General features: G+C 44.6%; 1 protein-coding gene across 3 annotated transcripts in view; it reads right to left on the reverse strand.

The window, feature by feature from the left end:
• Nucleotides 1-3,264: 3,264 nt before the first annotated feature.
• The window catches only part of hmgcs1 (3-hydroxy-3-methylglutaryl-CoA synthase 1 (soluble)), a 23,615-nt gene continuing 9,025 nt past the window's right edge, over nt 3,265-17,854 (reverse strand). Inside the window, exons 1-9 of one of the 3 annotated variants that reach the window (XM_043704345.1) lie at nt 17,409-17,489; nt 15,181-15,638; nt 14,277-14,402; nt 10,941-11,105; nt 8,878-9,046; nt 8,418-8,588; nt 8,074-8,306; nt 5,521-5,687; nt 3,265-3,974 (exon numbers count right to left, since the gene is read on the reverse strand). In XM_043704345.1, coding sequence (XP_043560280.1) covers nt 3,885-3,974; nt 5,521-5,687; nt 8,074-8,306; nt 8,418-8,588; nt 8,878-9,046; nt 10,941-11,105; nt 14,277-14,402; nt 15,181-15,628 — 1,569 coding nt within the window. In that variant the 5' untranslated portion in view covers nt 15,629-15,638; nt 17,409-17,489 and the 3' untranslated portion in view covers nt 3,265-3,884. Of the gene's footprint in view, nt 3,975-5,520; nt 5,688-8,073; nt 8,307-8,417; nt 8,589-8,877; nt 9,047-10,940; nt 11,106-14,276; nt 14,403-15,180; nt 15,639-17,408; nt 17,490-17,854 lie in introns of those variants that run through there. The other 2 variants (XM_043704353.1, XM_043704336.1) reach the window with 2 other exon arrangements.

Below are 17,854 nucleotides of genomic sequence, written 5' to 3' on the forward strand. Positions count from 1 at the left end.
TCTGGAATTAAGAGTCTAATGATGACCATGAAACCATTGTCAGTTGTTGGAAAATAATTCCATCTGGTTCACTGATATTCTTTAGGGAAGGAAACTGACGTCCATATCTGGTCTGGCCAACATGTGATTCCAAACCCTCTGGGCAATTAGGGATGGGCAATAAATGTTGATTCAGCCAGTAACACCACATCCTATGAGTGAATGATGATACAAAAATGCAGAGATGCTATTACATACCTCTGAACTTCCTTTTTAAACTAGCACCAAATCAATCATACTACTAAGGTATTATCGAGTATTACTCACCAGGAGCAGTAAATGAACCAACTTTAATTTTAAGATTATGCCCCATTGTCTTCGACTCTGCCACAAGAGTAAAGTGATCCTAACTACTCCATCACTCCCTTTAAGGATCTTCCAAAATTGCGTCAGAGACGCATTGCATCCTTTCTCAGGTGGCAGAATTGGATTGTGTCTCCCGTCTGTTGCGTTATGTAGACACACGGTGTCTGAATGAGAAACTTGTCCCATTCCCTGGCAATAACATTCCTCACTTTGACGTGCACAGAATTCACAGGTTGGAATGAGTTAACAAACAGTGACATTGCCCTCAATACCCTTACCTCAACCTGACTATGGATGCCCCAGAACTTTGCTCAGCTTATCAACAGATAAATGTTACAATGTTCACAAAGTACAACAGAACAGGCTGCACAAACTATTTACTTTGACTGTGACCCACTTACTCAAAGCTCTCAGCCTGATGAAATGTAGGTGAAAGGGCTAGCTAGATAGCTTTTGTTTTTAAATATTCATTCTCAGGACAGGAATGTTACTGACAAGACCAACATTTATTGAACATCACCTGTCTTGAGAATGGTTGATACAACCGTGTTGTTCATAGAGCTATTTCAGATGACAATTAGGCATTTCAGGACAGTTACGGGATATAGGACAAGGGTCCCAGGTCAGCCCAATGGTGACAAGTTTCCTCCTCTGGAGGGCTGTTAAAAATTCATTTACAGGGTATGGGTGACGCTGGCTGGGCCAGAATTTATTACCCATTCCTAGTTGCCTTTGAGAAGTAGTGTTGAGCTCCATTCCTGAACTGCTCCAGTCCATGTGTTTCAGGTTGACCCACAATATGTTGCTAGGGAGGGAATTGCAGGATTTTGACCCAGCCACAGTGAAGGAATGGCAATATATTTCCAAGTCAGGATGGTCAGTGAGTTAGAGAGGAACTTGCAGGTGGTGGTGTTCCCATGTATGTGCTGTCCTTGTCCTTCTAGATAGGAGTGGTCGTGAGTTTGGAAGGTGCTGTAGAATGCACCTGAGACTTTAATCATAGGAAAAATTAACAATCTTCAGCTTTCAACGGTTTTTATGGTATTTTAATTGAAAAATGTTGCTCAAAATGAACTCTCCAGATGTGGGAGTCTCTGGGCATGACAGGCATCTATTTCCCACATCCTTGTTGCTCTTGGCTGTCTTACAGTCACAATCTGACTGCACTGAAAGAGGACATTCAGCCTGCTCTGAGAGAGCTCTCCAATTTTTATCTCAACCCTGCAGATCAATCCTCAAGTACCGACTTAATTGCCTTTTGAAGGTGCCAATGGAATCCAATTTTGTCGTTCTTTCAGGTAACATATTGCAGACCTTACCCAGTCTTGACATGAAAAGTCTTCTCATTTCTTCTCCTGTGAAATGATGTAAACCTGTGATTCTTTGTTACCACCTTGTATTTCTGCCTTTTCTATCAAAACTTCATATTTTGGAACACCTCTAGTAACTCAAATCTTAATTTTACATCTTAAAAAGAGATGAATATAGCCTCTCCCATCTCTTCACAATATTTGAGACTCTCATCCCTGGTATTACTCACCAAGGCCCCAGCATTCCTCTTAAAATGCAGAGCCCAGAATTCTCCAGCTGAGACTGTATTCGTCCTGGTTTACAAAACCGTGTGCCCCACAGAATGGTCACAATGCACAAGGCCGTTTGGCCCATTGTGTCTATGCTGATCGAGTATTTCACCTTGTTCCACACTCTCACCTTCTCTCCATAACCCTGCACATTCTAGAGTCAGACATCCAGTTCAGATAATGATCCTATTCCCACTTGAAGGCATTGATTGAACCAGCCTCCGCTACACTGTCAGCCAATGCACTCCAAACCCTAAACACTTGCTACATGAAAATATTCAGCCTCATGCTCCATTGCTTCTTTTTCCAAATACCTTAAATCTGATCCCACTTGCTCGCAATCCTTGTCCCAAAGGGAACAGTCTCTCCCTCCATGCCCAGATCCTTCATGGTTTTGAACATCTTGATCAAATCTACTCAGCCTTCATCAAGGGAAACAGTCCCAAAATCTCCAATCCATTTTCATAAAATGAAATTTCTTAATGCTGAAACCATTCTTGTAAATCCTTTCTGCACTCTCCTCAATGTCTTCTCAGTCTTCCTAAGGTACAGGGCCTGAACCTAGACACAATATTCCAGCTGAGGATGAACTAGTGCTTCACACAAATACAGCACACCCTCCTTCTCTCGTACTCTATATCCCCTAACCATTATAGTAACAAGACCTGTGACCTCGAGGTTTGTGAATTGGTTGGGTTACTCTGCTCTGATACTAGTTTGAAATATTACCACTAGATTAGACTGTCTCTCCTTGTCATCTCTCGCAAACTGCAGCATATCTCACACATCCCTATTATACTTCACCTGCTAGGTTTCTCTATGTCTTTCGGAAGTTGGCTGTTGTCAGAGTCACATTTTTGTTGCCAGGTTTTTTAATCACCCGCAATTTCAAATTGTGCTCCAAGTACTTGCGTCATTTTGAGGTGATGGTTGTATTACAGACCTCAAAGAGGAACCCACAATATTTTTCATTCCAATCAGAGAAACATTATTCACCACAGCTCCGGCTGCCTTTGCTGGGAAGGAAGCTTGACTTTACATAGTCTGGTCGGTGTGACTCCAGACTCTCAATGGTTGACTCTGAATTGCCCTCTGGGCAATTAAATGGATGATAAATGCTGGCCCAGCCAGTAATGCCCACATACCATAAAGAAATTTGAAACATAATTGATTTAGAAAATACTTTTGAAGTGAGCTGGAGGCTCCTATGAAGTGGTGGCAGTGTTCATTATCCAGGTTCAAGTCCCATTTGTCACGGAGACGTTTCATAACACATCCAAACAGGTTGACATTTATACGACTTTCAAAATGAAAATTGAACCCAAAGATACCCGTATCGTGAGTTTGTATTTTTTTTTAATTTAAAAAGAACTTTACAACAGATCCTACATTTTATAACTCACTTCAGAACATGTGCAGGTTCAGGATTTTCTTTTTCACTGGATAAAATTAGATTTCAACACGATCAGAAACAGCTACTGGGAGTGGTGAGAAGATGATGCATCAATGAACAACTGAGGTTTGTCTGTACTTCATCGGCTTGGGCACCAACTCACTGCACAGACATAAATATCACATTAAACAGAAAGGAAGCAAACAGCTAAATTACAAAGCAGTAAAGGGAGCGCACGGGAGCGCACAGATCAAATGCAACGTACAAGCATTCAAAGCTCACCCACCCGTTCCACGCACAGTAAACAGAATTTTAAAATAATTACAATGTTCGAATGCAAACAAAGTTTGAAAAAAAAAAGATGTGTGCTGCAGACTGACTGTACATCAGGTGGCTGGTCTGGGACACCTTCTTGCAGAAGACCCAAGAATTCATTTTCAGATACTTATCCAGCGTTCCTGTAGAAGTCAGGAATCCCACCCACATGGATCAGACTTGCTGGGGCTGGGGGAGATTGTTCATTTTCTCTCTCGTCCTCTTTTCTCCCCCACATTCTCGACGTCAGCTCAGTGCTCTCCGTTGCTGAGGTTGGCAGTACCAGCTTGTGCAGCTGTTCCTGGAATCCTGGGCATTTTCTTGGCAGGGCTTGGCGCACACTGTGAATAACATGGGCATCTTCAGCACATCCATAAGATATAGAAGCAGTTAGGCCATTTGGCCCATCAAATCTGCTCCAACATGCAATCATGACTGATATGCTTCTCAACCCCATTCTCCTGCCTTCTCCTTGTAACTTCAATCCCCTTACCAATCAAGAACCTCCATCCTTGAAACAGTCAACCCACCTTCACACAGCAGCCCTGCACCATCTCCCTTAACACAATGTCCCGCAACCCAACGTCATCCCATTACTGCCTCAAATGCACCAGCCCACCCGATCCCATCACCCCACTAGATCCTGTAATCCCATCAGACCTGTTGTCGGATCCCATAACCCCACCAACCCACCAGTTCCTGGGATTCCATAATCCCATCAGATCCCACAATTCCACCAACCATTCAGATCCTACAGCCCCAAATGTCGAGATCCCCCAACCTCACCAGATCCTATAATCGTGTCAGTCCCATGACCCAGCGCCCAAAACGATCTCTCAATCTAGTCTCTCTCCAGGAACACACTGGATTATTTTCTAATCTATTCATATTGCCCAGCTTTTTATCTAAAACCCTGGCTTCCTCTTTTCTCACCGAAGATTCTGCTCACAACTTCCCTTCTCATTTCCGACCACTTCACCTTACTCTCTGCCTACTTCCCTGTTCCTCAGAGAACAACTGGCCGATACCAAATGATTATTTTGAACTGACAATGTTTGGTAATGTGGAGATTGAGAAAGTTTTGCATCTTGTATTCATCCAAGCAAGAAAACAAATTCAAGGAGAAGACCAACATTTACATTGCCTGAGGACAGCGCACTGATTGATAGAAGTGTTGTCGTGGAGAATGCATTAATTAATGATGATAACAGTAAACTGCAGGCTGTGTTTACATTTTAAAGTCAGGCAAGGAGGCCCCGATTGTTCAGGGCAACTGCCCAGACAAATGAACCAGCGAATGTCAAGCATTTTATCCAGTTGAATCAGATAAAATGTGTGTAAGTGCTTTCTATCTAAAAAGAAATTAATGCATGTAGCTTCTAGAACACACAAGCTTGCCACCCTGCAAGCCAAGTGATAATGCCAAGTTGGTGGTCAGTGGAATTCTTCACATGTCTCAGGATTATCCAGTAAATGCTGTCCAATTGCAGATTCACATTTAGTGTCAAACAGTGTGTCAGGGATTTTGTCAGCATGGATTACTTGGTTATAGTCTACACCTTGCTTGTCATGAACAGCTAAAAGGCTAAATAGTTAGATAGGATCCCCATCGGTCTTTGGAAACACAGGCCACACACACTGGCAACACCCTGACGCTGAAATTCAAATACCACATGACCCAAGTTCACATCTGAAATGGAACATTCAAATGAGCTCCCTTTCTTCAATGTCTCGGTTCTGTCTAACTTACACTCCCCTTCACTAGACATTATACATGTTTCAAATGAAATGAAATGCTTCAACAAATGTCAGTTCCCTTCAATCATCATTTAAAATCTCTGAGGAATACCGGGATTTACTGATAATGGTATTTAGGGTCCCACATACCTCAGCTGCGGTGGTTTTGCTCTGGAGAACACCTGACCCAGCCTCAAAGCTGCTGTTCTCCAGGACTGGCCTCCGAGCATAGTCACGACGATGTTTGTCATCCACTCGGGTGAGATACCATGTGCCAGGGAACAGGTCCTCTACTGCACTCTGTGGCTGGTGGTTTGCTGTGGGGAAAACAAACCAAGACAAATTAAATGAGAGTGGGAGAGGAGACCCACTGTGACGGTGTAACAAAGGATAAAGAAAGCTGAGACTCGAAGCAACACTAATAGGAAAGAACGAACTCCACAAACTCTCAGTACATGCAGTGAAACACGCCTATTCTGGAGGGCTTCAAAACCGGATCGAAGTGACACAATCAATAATCTTGTGCAAAGTCAAGACTTTAGACATTCAGACTGGACGGAAATGTAAAATCCAGAACCATGCTTTATCCATGCATCGCTGTAACTGGAACACTGCTGAGCTTGGCCTCGTGGCTCTGGGAAGAGACCCTCACTGGGCTGGGCTGGGCCAGGCCAGGCCAGGCCAGACTGCAGCTGGAGAGAGTCAGGCGAAGCAACAGTGGTACAAGTGCAGTGAAGGAGTGGTGGCCGAGGTTACCCACAGCCCGGTGGCATCGACAGTGCTTACTGACACAGGGCCTGTCGTGAACAGCTGGTATCCCCCAGGAGTAATCACTCTGATTTTGAGGTTTATGCCCCTGTTCACCTAACCCCAATGTTTTCCTAATTTCCTTTCTGGTTCATGTGTTGATATTGTTTCCCCTTAAATACATTTATACAGTCACCTCAACTACTCCCTGCGATTGTAAACTCCATATTCTCCTGATGTGGAGGTGCCAGTGTTGGACTGGGGTGGACATCAGGTAGTTGTAGGAGGAGCAGTGCTCCGAAAGCTAGTGCTTCCAATTAAACCTGTTGGACTATAACCTGGTGTTATGTGATTTTTAACTCCATATTCTCACACTCCCTGGATAGATGGCAGCACGGTGGCTCAGTGGTTAGCACTGCTGCCTCACAGCACCACGGTCCCAGGTTTGATTCCAGCCTCAGGTGACTGTCTGTGTGAAGTTTGCACATTCTCCTCGCGTCTGCGTGGGTTTCTATCCACAGTCCATAGATGTGTGGGTCAGGTGAATTGGCCATGCTAAATTGCCCATAGTGTTAGGTGCATTAGTCACAGGGAAATGGGTCTGGCTGAGTTACTCTTCAGAGGGTTGGTGTGGACTTGTTGGGCTGAAGGGCCAGTTTACACACTGTAGGGAATCTAATCTAATCACGTGCAAATTAGGAGCAGGGGCAGGCCGTTTGCCTCTTTCAGGCCTGCTCCATCACTCAGGACCATCATGGTTGATCGCCTTTGTGTTTTGAATTCAATGTTCCCAAAAACCCTCGGACTCCTTGCTCCCATAAATTTCCCCATAACTCCCCATTCTTGCTATCGGTTTTCACATTTCCAGCAAGTTTCCTCTCAAACTCTTGCTTAACCTTTCAATCTTCCTCTGTCATCTTTGTATTTTAACCAATCATCTGACTTGCTACTCATCTTATAGTCCCATCCTCTCTCCCCGATTATTTAATTAACCGTGGTGCGAGCCCTCACTTGAGAAACTTGCTTTACATTTTAGATGTAGGTTTGCACACAGAGCTGGAAGGTTCATTCCCAGATGTTTCGTTACCCTACTAGGTAACATCTTCAGTGGGCCTCAGGCGAAGCAATACTGAAAATTCCTGCTATTTATATGTTTGGGTTTCTTTGGGTTGGTGATGTTATTCCCTGTGATGAACTCTTGACAGAGTTCCGGTTGGAATGCCATGCTTTCCTAGAAGCTTGGCATTCCAACTGGAATTCTATCAACAGACACATCGAGTTAGACCCCATCTACCACCTCCTGAGAAAAGGAACAGGAAGTGACTTCACCACAGGAAATGACATCACCACAGGAAATGACATTACCGACCAAAAGATATAAATAGAAAGCAGGAATTTTCAGCATTGTTCGCCCACTAAAGATATTACCTAGTAGGGTAACGAAGCGTCTGGGAATGAACCTTCCAGCTCAGCGAGCAAACCTACATCCAAAACCTCAACCTGAGCTATAAATCTTCTCAAAACTCGCTACTTTCTTTATATCCCCTTAAATGTCAGCCTCTGCATCTCTATTGATCAAACCTCCAGCCTAGCATTCCATTTCACTCCAGCTAACTCAGCTTTTGTGCCCACATTGTTGTCCTTATTTAAGTGTAAACATTAGTCTTAGAGCTACTCTTCTCCCTTTCAAACCAGAAGTAAAACTCAATCGCCTTGTGATTGCTGCTACCTAGGGATGCCTTTCACCTAAGGTTGTTAATTAAACCTGTCATATTACACAACACCAAGCCTAATATAGCCAACTCTCTGCTTTGTCTAGTAGAGTAGAAATATCTCAACAGCATTCTTTGAACCCCCCTCTCAGACTGTTACTGACACATTCGGATTGCTCCAAGTTGCACGTTTATTTCTATCTCCACCAAAAGCAGCAAATATTCCTCCCACCAATGACCTTACCCAAATGATGGGTTTCCTCCCTCAGCTTCATGCTAGTGGCGAATACTTCCGGTGACACCTTCTTGCGCGAGTCCAGCCTGGCCTGCAGGTCTGACAAACTGGACACCAGCTTGTCCAGCGCAGATCCGGGTGTCGCGTCCTGGGTGATGCGGAGCGAGTACAGGGTAGCAGCAAATCCCGAGCCGTAGGAGAACAGGCCAATCCTCTGGCCGGCCAACTGCTGGGCAGAGCGCCTGTGGGTTGAGAAATCCACTGTTATTGCTGAAAGCAAAGGCACGTGGCATGGAGGGGATGAGGGACCAGCAGCACAGGGAGGTGGGAGAAAGGCCACGAGAGGGACTTACTGGCTTAACACGGCGGACAGGCAGCCGTAGACAGAGGGCGTGTACATGTTCCCATTCTGGTTGGAAAGCATCAGTGATGGATGCGTCTTCTGCTTAAAAATATCGCTGCTTGCCTTCAGGAAAGCTTTCTCCACATCCCGATCGAAGTAAGTGTCCTCAAGTTTCATATCTCTGTGAACAAATCAGGGAACATGTTAATCCCGGTAATGCAAACCCCCAGACCCCACCACTGACAGCGTGAGTGGTAGCATCTGTCGAGAGAGCGGAATAGGAATTAATGTTTCAAGTTCAATACATCTCCTCTTCGTCAACACTCTTTTCCCCATCTTCACAGAAGCAGCAAAACCTGCCTGAGTTTCTCCAGCATTTCCTGGTTTTAAATCAGAACCCCAGCATCCTCAGTATTTGGCTTTTATTGTCTGGGAAGCAGGCCCCATGACGAGTCACAAAATCCGCTCACCTGAAGGCCTCCAGGCCGCTGAAGATACCACTCTCTGTGTTGGGGTTGGAGTCATGTAAGAAATCGTTGAGAAGCAGCCGGGCCACAGATTTCTGGACCAGCTTGCAGTAAGGGGTGTGGAATACCATGTAGTCAAAATCCTGAAGAGTAAAGCGAGCATCGCTGCCCTCTGAAACAGAATATTCACCAGATTACTGCTGCGTGACGGAGATTAAATTCATGTAACCCCACTGTCAGTGACAAGTGCTCTCAAATGGGTGTACAATCAAGACACACTCCATGGTAAATAGCACACAGGTAAGAAGCAGCTGGACAAGTTAATCTGACCTATATGTATAGCTGGGATTCTCTCACATTTAACTAAAGGCATTAAAGCTAATGACAAAACTTAATGCAATTTCAACCTTTATAAAAAGAGAGCTATATTACAAATCTAAGGATGTTATGCTCTTAGATGAATTTAATTAGTTTCTACCTGAAGCACTGTGTTCAGTTCTAGCACAACTAGAGATGGGCAATAAATGTTGGTCCAGCCAGTGACACCCATGTTCCACAAGTGAATGAAGAAAAGGGCATTTGGGGCCATTTAATAAATGCCAGCCAGCAATAGAAACATGTTATGAACAAATAATTTAAAAAATGACGTGACCTCCACTCTACTGTCTTGTCCACTCCCTTGTCAATCAAAAGTCTATTAACTAAGCCCTGAATATATTCAGGACTCAGCCTCCACTGCCCCCAGGGGAAAAAGTAGGTTTACTAAAGGGGAAGAAATTACTCTGTGATCTTCTTCATGTCAATCTGAACTACTTCAGGTTCTTAACATCTAGTGGCTTCTGGCTAGGATACTTAACAAGGGATTAGTGAGTGAGCATTTGACTATGCATGCATAAAATTCTATGACTATGTGGGGAAGTACAATAATCAGTATTGTTGGAGATTTGTGATGTTAGAATAAGACTCTGACCAGAAGAGCATATTCCTGGACTCTGTCTAACACACCAACCATGAAGTTATGACATAACACCTATACCCCTGAAGAGCTAGTCCAGCCTTTCCAATAGGTATAACTTAATGCTGTTATGGCTCCCAGAATTGATGAAAATTAGACATTGAAAATATTTTCAAAAGTACAAGAATGCACAATACTTCATTGCAGCATTACATAAAACCCATTCAAAGTCCTGTGCTTTGAATCTCTGTAGATAGTCTTCATCAAAGAATTGATGCACAATGTGCAGAGTACTCCTTTAAAGATGGTTTGAGACATTGTATACACACGAACAGAAGCTATACATTCTCAATAGCCCAGCACTTTTAGCTTGGAAACTTTAACAGGGCAAAGCATTTTCCATGGATGTCTGCGACCCAGATCATGTGGAAAATTAGGACAATGGCTAACATGAGTACACCATTGTTAGTTACCCTGTATCTAATCCTGCCCTTTCCTTGCCCTGGGAGTGTTTGATGGGGACAGTGTAAAAAGAACTTCAGTTTCAAAGAGTAGAGGGAAATTTACTTTTAGTTTACTTTGTTTAAAAGAGTAGAGGGAGTTTGAATTTTTACCTAACTCCATGCTGTACCCATCCTGGGAGTATTTGATGAGGACAGTGCAGAGTTTTACTCTGTATCTAACCCTATGCTGTCCATATCCTGGAGGTTTTTGGTAGGACAATGTCGATAGAGTTTTACTTTCACTTTAAAAGAGTAGAAGGGACTTTATTCTGTACTTATGCCTATGTCGTACCTGTCTTAAAAATAAATGAGAGAACTTCAAATGCTAAATGATTAATTTTCCAAGTCTGATAACCCACTGTCAATTTTAGGTGGATAAATTCTGGATTTTGACGACATTCAACAAGTAAAGACACTAACAATATTGTCAACAGTTATTGGTTTTGATAATCTGGGGAACAGCTTTGTGAAGAAATAAAGTGTAAGGTGCCAATGGGATAAAATAGGAAGGGGCTGCGACACTTGTTAAAGAGGGCATATGCAAAACAGTAAAGCAAATGGAAGTCATTTCTATTAGGGTCTTGCCAATTCGCAACACACCAGCCTACCTTTTTGTTTCTGTGCCTGATACTTGTTGCAGTAAACTTTGTAGCAGTGATCTAATGCGCTGAGGTAACACTGTATCGAAAGCTTCCCATCTACCACTGGGTACTCTGACACCATGTCCGGCTTGTAGAAATCGTATGCGTGCTGCATGTGTGTTCCCCGGAGTCCTATAAATTAGTGACAATCAGCCGTTACATGCACAACCCTAAGACATTAAAGACAGCAAACCTTCCTGCAGCCTTTGGGCAGGAAATGTTATACATTCACATCCAACTGCAAGATATGCTGACAGTGACTAACGTTGAGTTGTAAAAACCAGCCTCAGTCACAGCCCAATGGGTCACACTCTCATCGGAGTAAAACTCAAGGCTGCCAGCCCCAATCCAAAGATGTAAGCTCATAATCCAGGGTAACGCTCCAGTGCAGCACGGATAGAGGGGGCACCTTTTAGCTGGGACATTAACCCAAAGTCCTGGATACCCTCTCAGGTGGAAGCTAAATATCCCAATAAAAGAAGAATATAAAGAGCAAAAGAAAAATTCAATCAAAAATTAATTATATGTGAATTAATGCAAAGTAAACAAATGAAACAGTCAGTTGTTTGAAGGGATGCAATGGAACATCGCCACCTGCTGACAGAGAAACAGGACTGCAAAATAAGAATTGCAGCTCTAACAACTAACTCTGGCCTCAAAAGGCAGGGAAGATTCAGTGCTTCATTTGATCATACAAGACATCTCTTGGGAAAAGTGAAAGACTTTGTTGCTGGTTTTTAATTTCATCTCTAACTGGATTTATTACGAGATCTCTTCACCAATACGGAGTGCTCCAGACTGGCAGTTTGTTGAGTGCTGCATGATCCTGATCCTGACAACTACACGAGAGGTTACTCACAACGCCAGCTCCTCCCAGACCAAGGATTGAATTCTGCTTTCCACCAAACCAAAAGCACAAGGCTGGGAGCTTGGGATAAGGATCGGAATGGGAATGCCAAGCATGAGCCCAGATCCCTTGACTTTGTGCAAAGGTGCAAACAGCAACTCATTTTCCAAAGCCCAGACTAAAATCGGGGGATGTGGGCTCGAATCCCAACACGTTAGATGGTGAAATCTAAATTCAACTAAAAACAAGGGAGTCTGAAAGGTAAATCTACTCTACTAGTGACCATGTAACCACTGACAACTGTTGGAGAAAACCCACCTGGTTCACTAATTTCCTTCAAGGAAGGAAGTCTGCCTGTCCTTACTGTCTGGCTTACACGTGACTCCAGACCCACAGCAGTGTGGTGGACCGTGGGCTGATTGCTCAAATGGCCACATGAGCTGGTCAAGGGAAATTAGGGATGGACAACAAAAATGCTGGCCTTGCTAGTGACCCCCACATCCCAGAAAGCATAAAGAATAAAAAAAACACATCACCTGATGCAATGCTCCCTCTAAACTGAGGTGCCACCCACACATCAATTGGTGTTTGAGGAATTGGCTTCCACTTCTGGAAGCTGCTGCCATACACAGTCCTTCAGAGGCCATTGCAGCTGGCACAATTAAAGGGAAAGTGGTGTCTCACAAACTTGATTGAGTTTTTTGAGTAAGTGACAATGATGATTGAGGAGGGGGTGGAAGCATGTTTTCTGATTGGAGGTCTGTGATGAGTGGTGTTCCACAGGGATCAGTGCTCAGAACTCTGTTTATAGGATAAATAAATAATATGGAGGAAAGTGAAGGCGTCTAATGTATGTACTTAAGTTTGTGGATGACAAAGATTGGCAGAGTTACAGGTAGTGAGGAAGAATGCCAGAAGATACAGCAGGATATAGACAGGCTAGAGACTTGGGCGGAGAAATGGCATATGGAGTTTAATCTGACAAATGAAGGGTGATGCCTTTGGGAGATCTCATGGAGAAGGGCACTATACAGTAAATGGCAGCACACTTAGTAGCATCAACACACAAAAGGATCTAGGCTTCCAGGTCCTCTGTTTAAGCAGCAACATATGTGGACAAGGTAGTCAATAAGGCAGATCGTATGCTTGCCTTCGTTGGTAGAGGCGAAGAGTACAAAAATTGGGCAAGTCATGTCACAGCAGGGTAGAACTTTAATTAGGTTACATTTGGAATATTGAACCAGAAGGATGTGGAGGCTTTGGCGAGATTACAGAAGCAGCTAACCAGGACATTGCTTGTTTTTGGAGGGAATTAGCTATGAGGAGAGATTGGACAAACTTAGTTTATTTTCAACTGAATATCAGAGGATAAGAGAGGAACCCTGATAGAAGTTTATAAAATTATGGGAGGCATGGATAGAATGGACAGCTGGAGACTTTTCTCAGGGTAGAAACTTCAGTTAATAGGGAACATGGGTTTAAAAGAGACTAATATTAAAGGAGATGTGAGGGGCAAGTTTTTTTTTTACACATAAGGTGGCAAATGCCGAGAATGCGTTGCCAGAGGTGGTGGTGGAGGCAGACAGAATAGGAATGTTTAAGAGATGAGAACTGCACAGAGGCAGAGTGTCTTTAGTTTAGAAAGGCATCACATGTCAGTACAGTCTTGGGTGGGCCAAAAGGCCTGTTTCAGTGCTGTATTGTTCTTCGTTCTTTTGAAGATTGATCAGAAGCACAGCTCCTCACCTGCACGTTCCAAAATGGCAGGTGGGGAGGTTGGGAATCTCTCTTCCTGGCAATGACAAAACAGAGACTGATGAAATTTGCTGGGAAAGACTATCCAGGGACATGAAATCAGGGTAGGGGCAAATGGACTGTGATCTAACTGAATGCAGATGGGCTGAATAGCCAACTCATATTCCTATGTTCCGAGGTGCTGAGCTATGGGTAAGAGTAGGAATGCTTCTTTCTACTGGTTTTAGAGGGAATGGGGCTGTTGAGTATACTGAGGTAAGGCATCTACAGGAGTGAGTATGATGGTGGGAGTGTATGGCAGGGACAAGTGTGAGTGAGAGAGGAAGTGGGGGGGGGGGGCTAAACCAGCCAGGAGGAGAGCAAGTGGGAGATTGAGACAGTGTCTGAGTGAATTTAGAATGAGTGAGTTAACCGAAAGCGAGCAACTGAGTGGGGGAGCGACCAAGGGATGTCAGTGACATCTTGCCACTGCTGTTTCGGGACTTTGGTGTGCCCAGTCTACCCACTCTGATTCCAACATTATCGGGGTGAGTGTGTTTCAAAACTGCTTTGTGGCCTTCAGAGGTTATAAACAGCACCACACAAATGCAAGTCTGTCCTTCTAATAGCAACTAGTCTGCATATGAATGGTGCTGACAGCCTCGGTGGGATGTATTAGATCCTGTTTCACAACACTCACGGGGCTGTCCATGTCTACGTACCTCGCTCAAATCCCAGCGGAGCATTTGGACCGACCAACATGGCAATGGCGCCGGCACCACCGGTGGGACGGGCACTCCCTGTGGCATAGACGGCAATATCACCAGCAACAACTAGTGCGTAGCGCCCTGTAAGCCAAAGACAACACAAAACACGGTCAAAATTACACAAACTTGGTTTATTTCCACTTGAATATCAGAGCATGAAGGAGCAACCTGATAAAAGTTTATAAAATTATGGGAGGAATGGATAGAATGGACAGTCGGAGACTTTTTCCCAGCGCAAAAATGTCAATTAATAGGGACCATAGGTTTAAAAGAGACTAACATCAAAGGAGATGTGAGAGGCAAGTATTTTTTGACATGTCAGGTGGTAAGTGCCAGAGGGGTGGTGGAAGCAGACAGAATAGGAACGTTTAGGAGATGAGGACTGCACAGAGGCAGAAACCTGTCTATTGAAATTCCATCATCACAGCGACAGACGACACCTTCCCAAAGCCACACTCACCCGCAGGTCTTTAACACAGCTCAGAAATCAGCCAGCTAGACAAGTCCTCCCAATAAAATACAAAGAGCTATCTGCAGACACCATCTATGCCTCATAGCTGACACACACAGTGATACATACATTACCTGTGAGAGGTACAGTGTCAATATGATTAGAGATCACCACGTCTATATTAGCTATGAGGATATGCCACCTCTAATGTGAGACACATTACAACAATGACTTATCCTGAAAAATATTTAATTGGCTGCAATGCTTTGCCATGTCCTGAGGATGTGAAAGGCGCTTTGTAAATACACGGCCTTTCCCTGCAGTGTTCATCAAAACTAGATAGAGATGAGAAAGTTCCTAGTCTGGGTGGGATGGGGAGAAACAGGTATCTGGACAGCACAGACTCACCATCCCAGGAACTGGACTCCACCCAGTTGACAGAGTTGAAGAGTGCAGCGGTTCCACCATAGCAGGCATTAGTGGTGTCAATGCCTTCGATGTCCGTGTTCCCAGACTCCTCAAACAGCTGCATCAGAACGGTCTTCACTGACTTGGACTTATCGATGATAGTCTCTGTGCCCACCTCCAGTCGCCCGATGCTCTCGCAAGGGAGGTTGTTCCTCTCCAGCAGCCGGTGAACAGCGGTCAGGCACAGGGAGTTGATGTCCTCACGGTCAGAACAGAAGCCCATTCTGGACTGGCCCAGGCCCACCGTGTACTTGCCTGCGTCCACCCCATCGAACTTCTCCAGTTCTGTCTGCTCCACAAACTGAGATGGGAAGTAGATCTCCATGGCAATGATTCCCACATCCTTGGGCCAGCTGGCCTCAGCGTTGGCAGGAAGTGATCCGGGCATTGTGGAAAGACTGTGGAGAAGCAGACAGGAGTGAAAAATCAATGCAGCACTTAGTCTAATCACCTGGCACAAAAATCACCAGATCCCAAGAATTAAAATCTAATCAGAAATTACATACACTGGGCTTCTACTTCCGGGAATGTGCAAGTTCAGTGACAGTCAGCGCCTCCAGGAACTGTCCCCCCCAGTGACAGTCAGCGCCTCCAGGAACTGTCCCCCCCAGTGACAGTCAGCGCCTCCAGGAACTGTCCCCCCCAGTGACAGTCAGCGCCTCCAGGAACTGTCCCCCCCAGGGAATATCCTCCCCCCCCCAGTGACAGTGCCTCCAGGAACTGTTCCCCCAGTGAGAATCAGCACCTCCAGGAACTTATCCCCCAGTGAAAGGCAGGACCTTTTGGAAGTGTCCCCCTGTGAGAGTTAGTTCTTTTGGGAGTATATCTAATTATCTGCACAATTAGAAACTGTCAGATTCAAGCAAGACTGTACATGAATCACAGGAAATTGATTCATTTAATACATTGTTCACTCGGCTCCAGAAGCAACTGCTTAATGATGGGGAATAAGTCTCAAAGCATCCTTGGTCATGTAATTCTGAATGTCCTTCTACATTGGAGAAAAGGATGAAATACGGTTGTGAACACAGGTTCCTCAGCCTTCAGCAGAGGAAGGGCCATCGCCCTTGCCTGTGTGGCTGCTGCATCGCAATTTGACCACTAGGGGCATCACAGCCAAGCATTATCTTGAACTATATTCTTTCCGCACAGAGGTCTTGTTGGACCGTGAGTACTCCCAGGAGATTTCTCTTCTCCTTAAAGCTTGGATAGGGAATGGGCAGATTTTCTGATCTCCAACATCCTTCAGGTAATTCAGCACAGTTCAAACCTAGCAACTGGTCGTTAAAGCTCATGCACTGACCGCAGTGGATCAGCTAAACGCAGCCAAGAACATTTTTATCTCTGTCGTATCTTACTCCCAGCATCATGTGTGGCTCAGTTTGTCGGAGTGTACATAGTCCATCCAGGCCCAGTTAAAACAGACATAACCCCTGTCCAGTGCTCACCAACTTGGGACCGCACTGATCCATTGCCATGCACCAAAGACCTAGGCATGAGTTGGCACGTTGAACATCAGCATCTTCAGAAAGTGGCAGGAAGATGTGATTAAACACAGAATTCACCACAAGGTGAGGGAGCTATCGGGGAAAACAGTTACAAAACCTGACCGAGACAGATACACAAACTAAAATCCAGACGCTATAAAAAAAGAGAAACCCAAACCAGAATCACACCCTCTTGTAAGAGCACGCCAGGTCCACAGAGATAACGAGATCCCAAATGCTGCTGACAATACAGCATGTGGACAGTATACCTGCACATATATACAAAGACCCTGTGTGACCAGATTCCAGATCCTGCTTATCAATGCATCACAATCACTACCCCATTTAAAACTTAATTCCCTTTCACGCACTTGCCAATCCCAACTTCAATTTCTCCTCTGAGATACACTGCAGATATTGGTGCAAACAATTCCTTTCACACACACACACACTGGTAAAGAATGGCGGTCTCATGGCAACAACCTGATAACAATTCTCCCAACAATTTTGAACAGAATGATTCAAACCAGCTTCAAATGTTAAACAAACCCCTATGTAGTCACTCGTCTGCTCACAGTTTACCAGAGATGTCTTCCTGCATCATATAGCAATGCAGAAACAAGAATACTTCAGCACACAGTGCCCCGAGTGCTGCCTCTTACAGATATGCCTGTACTCTACCTGCCTGGTGCCAGTAGTGTGCTGCACTCCACTCACATCAATGCGCAAAGCAGCAACCACCAAGGCACAGAGCTACACACTTCAGCTCCACCCTCGCCAGCTGATCAGAACAGTGTTCTGACTGAGCTTCAGCCAATCAGCCCGTGCTCCTGATATGATGCAGCAGCAGCAGCAGTGACAGCTCATTATTGGAAGGAGACTGTTGGCTCTCTCTGCAACTCCACACTGGAGGGGGGAGGGAACAGGGAAAGAGAGGAGAGGAGGGGCTCAGAGAAAGAGGAGATGAAAGAGAAGGTGAAAGAAGTAAGAGAGAGAAAGAGAAAAAGGAGGGAGACACACACAAAGAAAGAGTGAAAGAGACAAAGAGGAAAAAGAGAAACAAGAGAGAAAGATGAAAGAAGTTTGAGAGAGAGGAAGAAAGGAGAGTAAGAAAGGGAAAAAGGAGA

This window comes from Chiloscyllium plagiosum, chromosome 2 (genome assembly GCF_004010195.1).
Source record: "Chiloscyllium plagiosum isolate BGI_BamShark_2017 chromosome 2, ASM401019v2, whole genome shotgun sequence".
Classification (NCBI taxonomy): domain Eukaryota; kingdom Metazoa; phylum Chordata; class Chondrichthyes; order Orectolobiformes; family Hemiscylliidae; genus Chiloscyllium; species Chiloscyllium plagiosum.